We start from the raw sequence: 16,851 nt of genomic DNA, 5'->3' as shown, positions 1-16,851 counted from the left end.
ATAATTTTTACTTACTATGAGTAAATATATATTTTATCATTCCTGGCTTTTCATATTATGTGGTATGATGGTACGTTAAAATTGGCCGTCCCGCAGGCTGCAGGGTGTGAACTGTCTTGGCAGCTAAATACAAGATCTTTGACCATATTAGGTCATATAAGGTTGCTCAAGATGCAGTTGAGTGATTATCGGAAGTAAAGGGAACATTGTGAGTTTTAAAAAGGGAAAAGGTATCGAGAATGGCAAGAATGGCTAAATTCTACGACTTCACGGCCAAACTATTATCAGGAGAAACGTTTAGTTTCTCCTCCCTGCAGGGCAAAGTTGTCCTCATTGAGAATGTCGCGTCTCTCTGAGGTACGACCACCAGGGATTACACCCAGATGAACGAGCTTCATGAGCGGTACACCAGCAAGGGGCTCGTTATCCTGGGAGTTCCCTGCAACCAGTTCGGCCATCAGGTGAGACAATTCAGCTCTTGACTTTTAGGCACACTGTGGTTATTTGTTTTTTTTAATTACCTCGGAAATAGCCCACGTGCTTTTAGGCTTTAGAAAGGATATTATAGTGGCCGGGTTAGCTAACTTGGTAGAGCAGTCGCACATTAATAGGCTAGAGGTTTACTCCTCGACGCAGCGGCCGCGGGTTCGACTCCGACCTGCGGTCCTTTGCTGCATGTCACTCCCCCTCTCTGTCCCCTTTCATGTCTTCATCTGTCCTGTGAAAATAAAGGCCCAAAATGCCCCTAAAAAAAGAAAGGATAATATAAAAAAAAACTATTGTACATATTATAATCAATTTGTGCTTGAATCAAATTGAAGAAGTTTCCTGTTTTAGACTTGCTTTATACACGTTTGCTGGCTTGTTTTAGATCTATTCCTTTATCTAGCCAATTTATAACTACACACTAATCCAAGTACACTATTAGCCTAACGTTACATTAAACCAATGGTTAAAAATTCGAAAAGTAAAAAAAAATTCAAGCATAGATTTTTTTTTTTTTTCTTTCCTGGTGATAAATTACTGTGAGTAGTTTCTGCAATGTGGGATATTTTGGAATGAGGAAATTGTAGTAGTGTTGTGTTGGTTGCCAAACACCTAACAAGTTGTTCCTTGTAACGTAATGCATGCAATGTATTCTGCTTCACCATTGTAAGGCACACAATAAGCAATATGTCAGTTATTAACTGAATGTAAATGGCAACAATAGCATATTAGTAATTTATTAATAGACGGTTACAGAAGTGATGGTTCAAATTATCAGCAGGAAGTTGAGTCTAACGGTCAGGGGGAGAGGTTCCTTCTGTTTATGAAAAACCCAGATAAAATGATAAAGCAAACGTTGAGAGAGCATTCATACAATCAATGTGATCCTCTGTGGGCTTCACAACCTGGCAAACCAAAAGTTAGTTGTGTGATGGTTTACTGGTCAGCATCAAATGATTTATTAGCTGTACACCTTGAGTAAGTATGCGTTAATTCAAAATGGTATTAAAATTGTAATGTTGGACTGCTGAAAGACGTCTTTTTTTTTTTTTTTTAAATCCCACTTGTTTTAACTTCAAACTTTTGTTTTTGTATCCTTATTTTTTTTATTGATTTTAAACAACCAACAGTCTTTCAACATATGTATTCAAATACATCAAAAAAGATATGCTTTTTGCCCACCTCCCAACAACCCACCCACAAACTTGAGCCATCTGTCAGTAGAAAAAACAATAATAGTAATAGTAATACTGGTTTACAATAAAAGTAACAAAATGACAACTTCAAACCTTTATTGTTCCATGACAGTATCTGCTGATCACTTTCACTCACAGAACATCATCCTTATCTTTGACATGTCTCTAAAGACTTAATGCCATGGTAGACTTTATCACGTTAACTTCTTATAGTGACCTGAACCTGTCTGTCTGCTTCCTAAAATGTCACATAATCACATATAACCTTCTGATTAACCCATGCAGGAGAACTGCAAGAATGAAGAAATCCTCGTGTCTCTGAAGTACCTCCGTCCTGGAAATGGCTTTGAGCCAAAGTTTCAGCTCCTGGAGAAAGTGGATGTGAATGGGAAAGATGCCCATCCCCTGTTTGTGTTCCTGAGGGAGAAGCTCCCATTCCCCAGCGATGAGCCAACTGCCCTGATGAATGACCCCAAGTTAATCATGTGGAGCCCGGTCTGCAGGAACGACGTGGCATGGAACTTCGAGAAGTTCCTAATCGGGCCGGATGGAGAGCCTTTCAAGCGCTACAGCAGGAGGTTCCTCACCAGCGACATCGAGGGAGACATCAAGAAGCTCCTCAGCCAGGCCAACTAATGAAGCCGTCCTCCTAAACGTTGTTCACCCATCCTACAGCTTCCACTTGCACCAGCTTTTTTAGCAACACGTGTGTAACCTTCAGTTTTGCGGGGAAATCACCTTTTAGGCTAATTGTTTTTCCCTCCATAGCTTCTGTAGATGGTGTACGACACTTTCCCAGACCACCTGTGCTCTCTTGTATGCAATGGCTGTGTTCTGTTCTTTTACTACATGAAGGCATCCTCTGAAACCAAGCTAGTTGTGAGGGGGGTATCTGATGAAATCTAAAAGGCTGAATCTTTCAGCTGCATTGTGTGCATGTAAAGCACAGCTGTGTTTTGATGTATTAAGAGGACCAATAAATGTATTTTTTCAAACATTTCCTGACTGCCTGACTATCGGTGAAGTTATGGTAACAAGATTTATATAGAAGTTCTTTTTTTTAGATTATTTTTTGGTCTTTTCCACCTTTTATTTGACAGGACAGCAGGGAGAGAGAGGGGGAAGACATGCAGGAAATTGTTACAGGTCGGATTCGAACCCTGGACCTCTGCGTCGAGGCATAAACCTAATTATGTGCGCCTGCTCTACCCACTGAGACAACCCGACCACGATATTTCAATATATTTTTTAATTCAAACTACATAGTAAAGTCCAAAACTAAACTGCATTTTTTTAAAACTGACCTTGTATGAAGGTCCCATATTAAAAATTATTTTTCTTACACGTAACCTTCAAATGAAAAGTCATAGTTGGTAATAAAATAAACAATTACTACATGTGCTTTCCCAGTGCCTAGAGCAGAGTACAGATCATAGTTCATTTTGCAATCAGCCAGCATGAATGGCATGTAATTGGGGCTGCGCCACCTGCAAATAAAGATGTTGCAATACCCTTAGTACCACTGACATTTAGTCAGCTTTGTTAGTCACAGCTTTGGTGTGGGCTTATTAGAGTATATCTTTTTTGTGCGTGTAATTAGTCCAAACAAACCACCTTGTTGAGGCTTCCAGTCTTTATTGTACTTTGAATTCAAATATTTCTCAGTTAAAAACAAATACTGTAGATATCGGGAATAAGATAAATATGAGGACAAGGATTTGTACACCTATTTTCAATAGTGTGATTATTTACATCTCGTTATTTTCGAGTTTGGATTGCTGTTGTAATTTAAGATTCACTGCGTTTGGCAGCTGGATTTTGTTTTCAACCAAGTATCTAGGATTACAGGTATGATATAAAGCTTTTCTAGGCATAGGTTTAAATGATTATATTTAGGTAGTCATCGCTGAACAACATGATGGGCTGGGCCAACTAGCAAAAAGGGCACTTGGAGGCCCTTCATATTAACATGCTGTAAGTGCATACTTTATGCCACAGAACAAGACTTGTATGGAAATAGATCCATTAAGTACTTACTGCCATCTGGTTTCACTAGAAATCCCTCGAGACTGACTATAAGTAAATGTGTTTTATGCTCTGTCACACTCATACAAGCCACCTGTAAAAACTGCCCCTTGAGATAATTGTGTGTCTGATAAAACAAAATGATTATCCTCTTATGCTACCAATTTAGACAAACGTTGCCTTATTTTACTTAACAGCTGAGTGGTGTACTATGATCACTGGAAGTAAAACAATTGGCTCCACATGCCTGCACCCAGTAGGGATTGCTGTTAAGGTACTGCTGTCCTGACCCCATCTGACGACACGTGTAGTTTGTTCCTAATGACAAGGAGCAAGTTCAAGTTTTATGAATAAAAGCACCACTTTTATACTAGTTTATTTTTGCTTCACTCAGTGTGCTTTGAAGATATCAAATAACATAGCAATTTCAATACAGCGCTGCATTAATGAACAAGACTAATAATGACAAGCCATTGCAGGTGAGCTAGGGGTCGGGTCAGGCAGCAATCAAAATTTGCTTATAAGACACATTAAAAGGATCTGGAAGTGTATGACAGACCATAACCCTTAATGCTAAGGCCAAATCATACAATTCTGTGATGTCTAGATACACCAGAAGCAGGTAGATATCGTACTCATGGAGAATTCAAAGTGCCCCGTTTCTAGTCAGGTTGCAGGAATCAAAAGGCCGCTTTTGCATCGTGATTATAAAAAAATAAAAGGAAAATAAAGATTGGTAGCAGACTCCTCTCACAAGTTTAGAGTCCGAGAGACAGCACAGCCCGTTGTGCGTCAAAGAACAAAAAAAAAGAAAGATGGCTGAACAAGAGCAATGCCGAAAAACTGCTTCTGCCACAGCTCATGTCAAGACGCAGATCTTAAAACCTTGAAGCAAGACATCCCCCTCTGTGGTTTAGATTGAAACGCAGGCCTCTAACTGCCACAGTTACTCTGCAGCAGCAAGATCTCCCTCAGTGATCCACACTACACAGGTGGAATAAGGTCACAGGATTCTTTCAACAAGCATGGCATGTATTGTTCTGTGTGCATATCACACTGTTAATGTTAGCGTTTACCTCAGCACAGCAAGATTATCAGAGATAAATCTAGGCACAATGCCAGTATCCTGCTAATGTCTTAACAGTTGGTACATTTCATCATAAAAACATTGGAACGCTTTGGTTGAAACAACATGTGCATTTGGCTTCTTTTTTTAATATATTTCTGAAACATTTGTTTATCTACGCATTTGAGGGCACTTCTAACATTCTGTTCATCCAGTGAGAGGATGTATATCCATTTAGACTCTTTAGTTCCAGACTAGTAAATTATGATCAGAAATCAGTAGGCCACCCGCTGCAGGGAGGAAGTCTCTCAGGTCACTCTTCTGACAAGGCTGTTGGCTCTAGTTGACAACATACGAGACAGAAACCAAATAAAATACGGGGAAGGTAGGGTTAATAATGTTAAGTCTGTGGAGTCCTCTGTCACTAAAGGAGCTTTATGTGTGCGTCCGAGTGTCTCTATTTGCTGTATGTGTTTCAGTGCGTTTCCCTTCGCGTCAGGGCTCCTCAGTTTGTGTCCATGTGGTCATCGACTGCTTCTGGGGCTCCTCCCAGCGAGGCCGAAGGCTGAGGTTTGGAGGGGGCTTCCTCGTCTCTGCGCTGATAGAACAGCACATAGGCTGCTTTAGTCTGCAACGGGCGACAAGGATAGGATTACACTACAGAAAGAAGGACACTCGACACCAAGGACAGAAAGCCAAGAGGGCTGAGGGCTTATCTTCATCAACATCAGTCAATGATAAAAAGAAAATATATAAAAAAAAAAAAACACAAGGATCAGCACATACTGCATCTCTTCAAGTACAGGATACCAAGATTTATGAACATTAAAGATTCAAAACTCACCACAATCTGGTCCTCTGAGGCAGAGGAGACACTGCTGTCATCAAAGTAATACCACTTTCCGTCCACTTTATTCTTGCCATAACCTGTGTCTGTTGGAGTGAAAGAAGTTCACTATTCAGCGTTCTATTTGTTAATCCAGAAAGAGATACGAAATTTCACACCGGTCCACTATGAATGGACAAAGCATGGGTGAGGCACTTTGCCATATTAAAATGTAACTGATTAGTGTCCATGGAGACACGGTGGTCATTCAGTAGACCATCTGTCAACATATGGTAATGACACACACCGTGTGCATGTTTAAAAACTAACAAACAAACTGTGTTGGCACAAGAACTAGAAATCTGAAAATAAAAACAGTTTAAATGTTAAAATGAGCTATTAACAGCTCTTTGTGCTATGTTGATGTGGAGTGACATTGGCCTGGGATTTCAGGCTACACTTTAGTGTTATTCAAGAGATTAAAATGACAGAGAAAGAATGAACAGTGACTTACAGTGACCCCCTCCCATTCCTCCATAGTGGTTTGACACGGCAACAAGGTCATATATGTAGGGGCCGGCCTTGGGGTCACACACAAACTCGGACATGTTCAGATCCCTGACAAAGAAAATATCAACAGTCTTAGGGAAAAATAAAAAAGGCATTGCCACCACACTGAAAGCGATATTAAAAATACAACAGCCAAGAAATAAAAGCTAGATTTTCTTAACGTCACATTTGAATGTAAAACACAGAATATGGGCCTACTGGATGTTTAAGCCAACCTTAGTAAGCATGAGTCAGCCTTTTTATAAAGAAGGATTTCAGTAACGTTTTCTCTGCGGCCTGGTTTCTAGTGGATCAAGTTTCTCAACAGAGGTCGATATGCGCTGCACACACAATGCCAAGAGTCAGACAGGCAGCCACAACTTCTCTATTTTAAAATGTCCAGGAAAATGTGTCCCGTGCCAACTGAAAACCGGTTAATGACTCATGCAGAGCTGAAAGGCCACTTTTGAAAGCTATATTAGTTATACAACTCAAACATATGACGACAGCAAGGACACAGGTGTAATTATTCTTTGGCGTATGAAGTCAGTTCTGTGAGTTTTGGACTACAGCTCCCCCTAGTGTAAAAGTGCCGCTGATACAGCACTCCGAGGTCCTTTGGCACAATCTTCAAATGACAAACATTATTCATAACATTTAATGAAATACTGTGCATCCACAGCTCATTTGTCACGACCTGCTCTGTATTTCTAATTGATGTCCCAAATATTAAAATGAATTATTACAATTTTGCAGTAACACTGCTTTTCTAAAGAACTGCAAAATTCAGAAATTTGAAAGGTCCTTCACGTCGACTGTCCACCTTCACACGTGTGGTATATTATTTTGAATGGTCAGATCATGCATCTGACCATTCAGATGCATGATCTGATAGGGATGCAACGATAGACTCAACTCACGGTTCGATTCACAATTTTTTTTTTTCCTCACGATTTTTTTTAACAGAATAAAATGACTGAAAAATATGACTTTATTTACATAAACTGTGCAAAACAGCAGATGTGTCCTATTAAAAGTGCAACTGAAATGGTATTTTATCTTAAAAAAAAGATTAAATTAGAGGTGCCACGATGAATCGATTAGTTGTCAACTATTAAATTAATCGCCAACTATTTTGATAATCGATTAATCGTTTGAGTCATTTTTTTATTAAATAAAATAAGATTTCTCTGATTCCAGCTTGTTAAATGTGAATATCTTCCAGTTTCTTCTCTTCTTTGTGACAGTAAACTGAATATCTTTGAGTTTTGGACAAAATGAGACATTTGAGGACGTCCTCTTAGGCTTTGGGAAACACTGATCCACATTTTTCACCATGTTTTGACATTTTTATAGATCAAACAACTAATCGATTAATCGAGAAAATAATCGACAGATTAATCGACTATGAAAATAATCGTTAGTTGCAGCCCTAGATTAAATGAAGGCTAGTTTATTGCTAAGACCATATGGTTACATTTAAAGGATTCATTTAAAATGCAAAACAATAACTTTTTTTCACCAGTCGTTTGCTGTTAAACAACAAAAGTAAGATACACTAGATGGCAGAAAGGTATTTTACAACAACAATGAATGCAACACAAGCTTATGGAGCCGGACCCAAATGTAACACTAAGTCCCCTGTCTGTTGTTTACAGCGGCAGTGGCCATGCTTTCTCAAAGTGAAGCTCCTCTGTGTCTTCAGCTGCAGACTGTTGTAAGTCCTAGTGTTGGAACCCTTTCCAGTGGAATACAGTCACACTTTTACACCGTTTAGCTGTCGGCATTTTAACCATGTTTAAGCCAGCTAACGTTACTAGCGGTACGCTAACGGTAGGCTTACGTTACCTGCTGTATGTTAACCAGTGTCATGCCCTGGGCTGTTTAAAAATTGCATGGCGATTGATTTTTCATCTCAACCGGTTGTAATCTTCACACATTTAAATCGACTCTTGATCGATTTTCGATGCATCGTTACATCCCTAGTCAGACCTCTTCTCAGGACACCTGAAACTACTAAAAAACACAACTGTGCCTTTTCTTATCAGACTAAAGCATTGTGCTTAAACTCATTTACTATAATGTCAATGAGCAATACTGTCTGCATACCTGATGGGAAAGTCCACCACCGTGTCCAGCTTGTCCCTCCAACACCGGTTGTAGGAAAATCGCTTTAGATGAACTACCAGAACGCGAGGCAGCGACCACAAGTCAAACTTTTTTGTGGCCTGTTGGTGTTTCTTACATGTTGGACAATACCTGCATTAAAAAAAAGGATTGCATTTATATGACAAAGACAGACACAGTGGTGGTTTGACACGGAACTAGGCTGTAGTTGTGAATCCTTACCATGGATCGTGTTCTCCAAGGGTCTCCATGGTGGTAAAGAGCTCAATGCATTCCCTCAGAGCCACAGTGGCTTTCTTCTTTTGGGGCTGGAGCATGCTCTCATGCTTCTCATAGGCCTGCACACAATATTCACACGTATATAAATAGACTGTTTGCATATCTTGTCACAGGATTTTTCTGATGAATATTAACCTACTGACCTCTGCTTCCTGTTCATCATAACACAGTTTCTTTGACTCTGTGTCCCAGTCAATCGCCACCGTTGAATGCGCTTCAGAGAGAGACATGGGAGAGGCTGTGTCAACACAAAGTGGCTTTGAAAACTAAAACTATCAATGCAATTGTAAGTTTAAAAGATTAGTACTGACGATTAAGTTTGAGGACATTTCCATCACAGGGCAGCGGGCTGATGTTAGCTGTTCCGTAAGAGTTGACTATGCTGAAAGTGAAGAGCTTGGCTGGCGAAGACTGCTTGGGCATGTCTCCTTTAGACCCATTGTCCAAGTCAGAGGTCTCCTCTTCCTCCTCTTCAGACTGGCCATTCTCTGGCTCTGGACTCCCCTGGTGGTCCATGGCTTCCTCCTCACCTGAACAGGCAGCAATGAAATGTCATCACTTTTTTTTTTTTTTTTGCATGGCTGATCAAGGTTTACTTTACATTCATTTGAAGTCCTGATAAAGCAAAAATAAATGGGTTCCGAGTCTGCCACACCACAGGAAAATGTGTTATTAACCATCCACCTAAATCTAAAGGATTAAAAACCGCCAAGTATTGTATATAAAATTAAGTTTCAAAATCATAAAAAGAATTGAAAAAAAAACACACGATTCTCTGCTCTGAGACGCTGGGGGCATGTCCGCTGAAGGAATTGTGTTAGTTCGCTAGCACACATACTAAAAAAGTAGCACACACAGTCTATAGCACAGCACACACACCCAAGCCGACAGCAACAGACTATCGTTAGCATCTAATCAAGTAGCACACACATGGCTGGTAGCACAGCAGCACACACACCCTGAGCCAAAGTAGAGTGCCGCTTCGAATCAACAGACAGCACAAAGCATACACCCACAGCAGTGAGCAGTAACGGCCGGGTAGCCGATTCAGGCTGAAAGAGCTGACTGACAGAGCCAAGAGAGCTTGTGGAAAGGAGCACAGTCGCCGCTCACACAGGAGAAACTAAACGGCATTGAAGCGCTCTAACATTATAAGTAACATAGTTTTTATGCATTGGGGGGGACGCGTGCCTAAAAACTCTTGGGCACAGAATTTGTGTGTTTAACTCCACAATTCTGTACTACAGTTTACAGTCGTTTTACATGTTTTCAACAAGAATAATGTGTTTAGAAAGAAATCACAGATTTTGCTTTACCCAGACTTTAGATTTGGTGACAGATCATGTTAGCTGCTTACCACCATATAGTCCATTAGTTTTGTTGCATGTCCCTGAGTGGTTGCTGCCGTTACTGAAGCTGGCACTGCACGAGGCCCCGTCTGACAGGGGGCTGCCACAGCCACCCAGGCTGGCATCGAGACTAGACGCTGTGGAACATTCAGGAGCTTGGCTGCAGCTGGCGACGGTCGCTGAGGATGAGGCTGAGGCTGAGGCTCTGCTTTCATTATGAGGGCTCTGGGATTGTTTTACATAGCGCCTGCAACAGGGAACAAAGGAGATTAGTTAACCAGCAAATATACTCAGAACTCACTTTTTATTAGCAGTCACAAGCACTGTCATGTGGTTTCCTTCCCTGCTATCCACACAGTAGGTCCTTACCTAATTTTCTCTAGGATCTTGTCGTAAAGAATGTCTGCTATGAGGTTGTGTCTGGGCACGGTGAGGAGTAAAGGCTGGCCAAACAGCATGGTGCTTGCGGAACTTCCGACATGCTTCGAGTGGCGCTCCCTGAAATACACAGGCAGGTTCATCCTCTCACTGTCCTCCTCCTGTACCTCATATCTGCAAAGAGCAACAACACAAAACACACACACACACACACACATTACACACACCTAGTATCAAACCGCAACCAGTGACTCACTTAAGACATCTCAACAACAAGACTTACACAAAGATGTCATCTTTTTCCATTATTTGGTTGAGGCCATCATCCCGTCTGTAGATTTTATGGAACCTGTGATTGTAAACGTCAGCCACCACCATCTAGACAGAAACGTAAATTGCAAAGTTAGCACATGCTACTTAAACCCAAGACAAAGAAAATGTAAAGCTGGAAGTATAAAAAGAAAAAAATTCTAACATTTTCTGGAGGGAATCCACAGAGTTTGGACAAGGCGCTGCACAGGTCTGTCACTGTACCCAGTTTTGGGACCACGACTCGATACTGTCAGACAAAGACAAAAAGAAGATATTATGATCTAAGTCAAGTGAACAGATTATTTAAATGCTTGAGCTTTCAGAAACATCAACAGCAAGTACAAAGCCAACTCTGCTCCGTTTGTTGTTCTGGTATTAGTCGGTATTCAATGGCATTAGTTTAACTGCAGTCGTTGAAGTCTGGGGCAATAACTCTAGAGCTTAATTCCACCTCACCTGTGTGGGTCTCGACTCAGGGTCTGATCGCACCAGGAAAACCTCCATAGTACGGTCCTTCTTCATGGGCAGAGGCAGTGTGAGGTAGCAGAATGGGTCAAAGGTTACGGACACCTTGGAGCACTCTGGGCACACCAAAGTGGATTTGAAGAGGCCGTGGAAAATATCAACGATAATCGAGTCATTGCGCAAGCGGTGGTTCGTCCAGGCTTCCTTTGCAACAATCTGCAATTCCACAACCAATAGAGAAATACTTTTATTAGATGCCACTTTAAAACCTTGATATAAGTATAACTCGATATTGTAAAGTGTTGTTATAAAAACAGTGTAGATCGAAGCACACAATGTGCAGCTTCAAAACAAAAACCTATGCTTTGTCAGTCAATCTCTTATCTATCTCTCCTATTTGAATTTCATAAAGTGCTGCGAACATAAATATTTAAGCAGTGTCATATTGCGGCATCAGACCGAGCCGTGGAATGCCGTTTTTTAAGTTTCCTTTTAGGGAAAAAAAAAAATAAAAATGCTCCTGAAAAACTATGCCACAAAATGTCCAGTTTCAGGACCAGTATGTCATTTATAGGTACGCACTGTACCTCGTCTGGACGGCCCTCGGCATCCCTCAGGGCCAGATAAGGCTTCTTTTTGACCCGGTTCAGATCTTCATGGAGCCCGTCGAGCAGGAAGGCCAACAGCTCCTGCGAGTCCTGCTGCTGGTAGCCTGAAAACTGGGGGGCAAAACGTCCAACCTGGGTCTTGAAACAAAAAGGGACATTTTATCGACACAGTTTGTAGCTGTCAGATTATGGACAGATCATGAAGTTGTTTGACACGACTCACCTTGAAAGTACGTGGGGCCACATAGCTGCTGCGGCTCAGCCACATCTGCTTTACTAGATCTGCATAGGCCTCTGCAATCTCGCCCCTCATTCCCAGGGGATTCTCTCGGTTAATCTCTGCCTCATACTGGTCATTGAGGAAGTACTCTGTGAGTGGAGATGCATTGCTCAGGCACTGGAAGAAGAGGAATTTAAAATAGATTATGTGAAGATAAAACCCCAAAACATAGCAACTGACTCTCTCTGAATGGAAGTTGTAACTGTAGCATGCAGGGTTTTTTTTACCTGGAGGGCAGAGTTCATGAAGCATGTGTTGCCCAAATTACTGAGACCACACAGGCCAGGCTGTGACTGCGACTCTCTGTAGTTGTAGGAGGAGCTGTATGAATTGTAGCCCCCCAATCTGTTGGAAGAGCAGATCTGTTACTGTGGGTATCCTAAAAAAACACGGTGCTGTGATGAAGCCACATGTTTAAACATGACATTCAAATATGGCACGTGGATAAAATATCAGATCGACAAAATACCACTTCAAGAGAGTATGTTGACCACTTGTCATGCATACCTCGAGGAATTGTCAACAAGTAATATTGCAGAGGCAATCACCACCACACTCTTGTCCTCATTTAGAATACTGGTACACCCAGTCATGCAAATCCTGAACAAATATATGCCCATAAACTCATAAGCACAAGAGCCCAGGGCACTTCATTTAACAAGTTAAATAACTATTCTGATACAGCACTGTAGGGTATGTACGCATTTGATACAAGCCAACTTTCAAATGGGTGTTTACATACACTGCTGGGAGACACACGGTGTTGCAAAACAAATGGAAAAACTGACAAACATTAAAACAATGAAAAGCAGAAGTACTATAAAATGAGAACTAACAATATGACGGGCAGAGGAAAAGCACATACTTTTAATTCTGCAGTGTGTAACAGAAAATGAATGTATCTGTTCTATCAACAAAGACCTCATGCTCTGATGAAGGTCTGTAGGGAGTGATCCGTTAGACTGATGTACTGATTCAATAGATGTCTTAAATGCAAGAGTATTGTGCAACAATCTCCTCAATCAGAAATGAACTCTTGCCTGTTGCCAGAGGAGGTGCTGTTGTTAAGTGTGTAGCCAGGGCTACAGCTGCTGTCTCCATTAGTTACTGTTGAGGAGATACTGGCTGTTGAGTTGGAGGAGAGTTTTGGGGAGGTAGTGAAATTCCTGGATGGGGTTGTACTGGATCTGGTAAACAAGAGCAAAATCATGTTTTAGAAAAACATATTTGTAATAAAAAATAATAATAATAATAAAAAAAAACCATAAACAACAAACATTCAATGTTGTGCAAACTTGGATATATTATTTTATGTATATATTAAATGCTCTAAAACTCTATATAGGATATGATTTATGTCATTCTCACATTGAATGACAAAACAACAACAACAACAAGATATGCTTACTTGGGATGGGAAGCTTGTCTGGGCCACGTTCCATCCTCATTCTTCCGTTCAATAACAAGCACCTGTGGGAAAACAAGCTAAATGAGAGCCAAGTTGGCACAACTGACCTTCGTGTCAGAGCTATCATGTCTCTAGCTTGAATTTAATACTAAGAGTTAAACGTGTGCCGAGTGCTGCCAAGCTTTAGCAGCTGGAGGTAGATCAACTGCACTAGCTTCGACATGTGTACTTTATCTCATGCCTTTCACATTGCAACTCGTGAAATAGCATGAACAGCTGTACAGTTAAATCAAATTCAATAAAACGGTATTGAATAGTAAAACTTTGAAAGATCTTTTTTTGATGAAAGGGTCACAGAGGTATTAGCTCTACTCTACAGTAAGGCCATAGTTTGTGTTGATGAATTGGATTGTGTTATGTGGTAAGATGTCATTCTCTTTTCAACACCCAGTCCAGCCCCCTTTTATGTAAAGGGACACAAAATATAACTAATACCTTACATTACCCTTGCAATACAACACCATCACAAACTTCAGCATAAAAAAATACCATAAAGCTGAACCATAACAAGACATCTCCAGCACAAAAATGCCAACATTAAAACCTTAACAATATATAGAAACATATCTTATTGCAGTACTGTATTGTAATCAACTCTCAAGAGTTCCTGTTATTCTATCCAATGACTGTATATGAATTATGTATGCACAGTGAGTACCAATATGTTACTGGGCTGTGGCGTTCTTCAAAAGAAATGAGGAACAGAGTCAATCGATGATCTGGAGGTTATATGAATAACATAGCTCTACGCTACCTGCCCCTGGAAGAGACCAGCATCCTGTACGGTGCTGTCTGGCTTGTTCAGCTGCTCGTAGGTGTTGCTCATGTATTTGTTCCAGAGCCGTGTCTCCTTCTCTGATGGGATATTGAACAGCGTCCTCATCTCCTTCTCTATAGTATCTAGAAAGAAGGGATTTGCCAGGCTTGCTTATTATCTTTCTGCTTAATTTGTTTTTAAACACAAAACACATTTAATGACTGACAATGTATGATATTTCCGGCAGCCATCTATCTTGTTATTTTCAATGAAAAGTTGAAGTCCATTGAACACTCATGTAGACCCTCACCTATAGTATCAGCTTTACTGAAATGACGCGTGACAACATTGTCCATGTTGTCATTCTCACACAAGTTCAGCTCCAGCAAATAGACCTCCACCTTACAGTGCTTGACAAACATGCCATGCTCAACAACCTGGAGAAGAAAGAAGACATTTAGGAGCCCGATTGATAAGTGAATAGTCAAAGTAAAAAAAAAATTAGATCTTTAACAGCATTACCTTCCTGACGATGGGTCTCTGGCCCTCAAGGCAGTCGTACCAGCTCACAAGTTTATTCCATGCCTCAGTGGGTACAAGGACATAGTCCAGCTCATCTATAAGGTGCTCTTTCAGGGCTTGACTCTCCTGGTCTTTAAGGAAACAAAAACAAAATGACGACTACAGGCTGAAAAAAAAAAAAACTCTTTTAATCTCTGTGGGATTTGTGCTGTTCTCAACGCCCAATAGATGCTTGTTTAAAGATGAATGTTTTACCTGAGAACAGCCCGGAGTTATCAATTGGTCCTGGATAGAGGCTACGTTCTCCAACATTGTACATGTCCCAGCTGTCAAATCCGACATACTTCTTCCATTGTTTGAACCACCGGCTGTCTATTAGATACCTAAAACAAATAAGTTGGTAACAGTTAATGACAAACACATCACACTTTGAGAGACACTTGATCATTTCTTTTGACACTTTAAGACTCATACTTCATAAAGCATTTTTTGGTCACCGGATATGTTTATTATCAAGGGTTAAGAGATAATACTATGCATGCAGTTTGGACAGGCATTGCACTTAGTCTTATGCAACACTAGTTCACAGCAAGGTAGTTTGACTTAATCTCCTACCAAGCGAGAATCTCCTTTAGCTAATAGGCTTGTTAGCAAGCATTTACATCGTAAGACATTAGGGTCATGGAACTCTATTTTGTTCGACCACTGTCAGAATCAATGCAAAAGCCTCAAATAGGAGGTGCCTCAAAGTACGGTGTATGATATTTGCCCTTTAAACTGAGGTTAATTCCCCCAAACTATGCAACAGTGTTAACGTGCTTGGGGGAAATAATACATTTCAGCTTGAATACCATGGGATAGAAGTTCATCTTTAACCGCAGTATCATGAAACACTTATCTACAGCTGGATAATTTCAACAACTAGCTATATGAACATGTTAGCTGAGTAGCTAGTAGCTGACAGACATAACAAATGTGGCATGTTTTTCCCTTAGTGCCCATTTCTATCAACAACAAGGCAATTTAAATTATTGCTTAGCTGACATTTATCCGTTGTAAAATGTAAGTACTGTGGTGAAGCCTCTTTAATACACTTAGCTGCATTATGCCCAGGGCCTGGACGGTCTTTAAAATATGAAACAATGTTAGCCAACACAGGAAGCAGGCCAGTAAACAAGTCTGTCAAGACAACTTCAACTGGCATGTCATTACAAGTATGTAAAGTCATTGCAAAATATTCCTGTTAAGGGCCCATTTCCTGATACCTACTTATAAAGCTACGAGCCGGTCTAACTGGCAGGAGAACACACCATCTGAATTCAGGGCCTATTCTTTCAGCCGACTAGCCCCCACATCAGCCAACGTCACTGAACTTGTCACAAACGGCATTAACGTTTTAAGAACTCTACAAATGAGCCACGCAGTCAGCCGTGTTAGTTTGGTTGTTTACGACCAACGTTAAAAGCTGTTAGCACAGGCACCACTCTTAACAGAGACATTGTAAAGTCAGGCTGGCTAGCAACTGGCGTGCTAACTTGTTCAACATTAGCTGGCCAAAATGTCGGTAGCACAGCAGCTTTCGATTTCAGACTTGCAACCATAGGTGCCGTTAGCTTGCTAGCTTTAGCATGTTAGCATTTCCTGTTTCTCACTAGCTAACGTTAGCTTAGCTAAAACACCTAGGTAACGTTTGCGGTTGCCGATTCTTACCATTCGTCGCCCTTTCTTAGAGTTGTTTTCAATAGTGACCCAATAGTCTGTTTTTGATTTTCGGTTGAAGGGGTTGGCATTTCTGCGGCTACCGGCTCGGAGTCGGAGTCTGCCGCGCCACCCGGCTCGGGTCCGCCTCCCTCGGCCATCATGCAGAGAGTCTGCCGGTATCGTGAACGCGCGAATGGATGAGGCCGCGCACTTGGGCGAGCTTCCGAGCCCTGCTCATGGGAAACGTTCTTCCTCTACGGTCAATACACAATCGAGGAGAGCAGTCGCACTGTAGCACTCCAGTGCTATTGTTCAACTTCTGTCGTCACCATCGCCACACCAGTCGATCACAGGATAGGCCAGCAGTGTACCAAAAGGGCTACTTTACAAAACATCCGTGTATTGTTATGAACTGAGAGCATCTTCTGGGGCATCTGCGAACTTCAGCACTGACTTC

The 16,851-nt window shown here is 41.1% G+C and overlaps 2 protein-coding genes across 2 annotated transcripts; one reads left to right on the top strand and one right to left on the bottom strand.

Annotated features, from left to right (window-relative positions):
• The first annotated feature begins 169 nt into the window (after positions 1-169).
• gpx1b (glutathione peroxidase 1b) lies at positions 170-2,681 on the top strand. Its single transcript, XM_031287753.2, has 2 exons — positions 170-461; positions 1,968-2,681. Exons 1-2 carry the CDS (start codon positions 240-242, stop codon positions 2,316-2,318), a joined length of 573 nt encoding a protein of 190 aa, XP_031143613.1. The 5' UTR covers positions 170-239; the 3' UTR covers positions 2,319-2,681.
• Positions 2,682-3,443: 762 nt separating this feature from the next.
• usp4 (ubiquitin specific peptidase 4 (proto-oncogene)) lies at positions 3,444-16,690 on the bottom strand. The gene is made up of 22 exons (XM_031287437.2): positions 16,404-16,690; positions 14,949-15,076; positions 14,694-14,824; positions 14,482-14,608; positions 14,169-14,314; positions 13,355-13,416; positions 12,987-13,133; positions 12,174-12,291; positions 11,890-12,063; positions 11,646-11,804; positions 11,050-11,274; positions 10,757-10,840; positions 10,565-10,659; positions 10,273-10,455; positions 9,912-10,150; positions 8,866-9,084; positions 8,698-8,768; positions 8,498-8,613; positions 8,258-8,407; positions 6,114-6,217; positions 5,618-5,706; positions 3,444-5,401 (listed from the first exon to the last, which is right to left on the bottom strand). The coding sequence occupies exons 1-22, from the start codon at positions 16,553-16,555 to the stop codon at positions 5,279-5,281; spliced, it is 3,042 nt and encodes a 1,013-aa protein (XP_031143297.1). The 5' UTR covers positions 16,556-16,690; the 3' UTR covers positions 3,444-5,278.
• Positions 16,691-16,851: the final 161 nt, after the last annotated feature.

Source organism: Sander lucioperca, chromosome 6 (genome assembly GCF_008315115.2).
Source record: "Sander lucioperca isolate FBNREF2018 chromosome 6, SLUC_FBN_1.2, whole genome shotgun sequence".
Classification (NCBI taxonomy): domain Eukaryota; kingdom Metazoa; phylum Chordata; class Actinopteri; order Perciformes; family Percidae; genus Sander; species Sander lucioperca.
The sequence above is the reverse complement of the archived record's forward strand: the minus strand, read 5'-3'. Positions and strand labels throughout refer to the sequence as shown.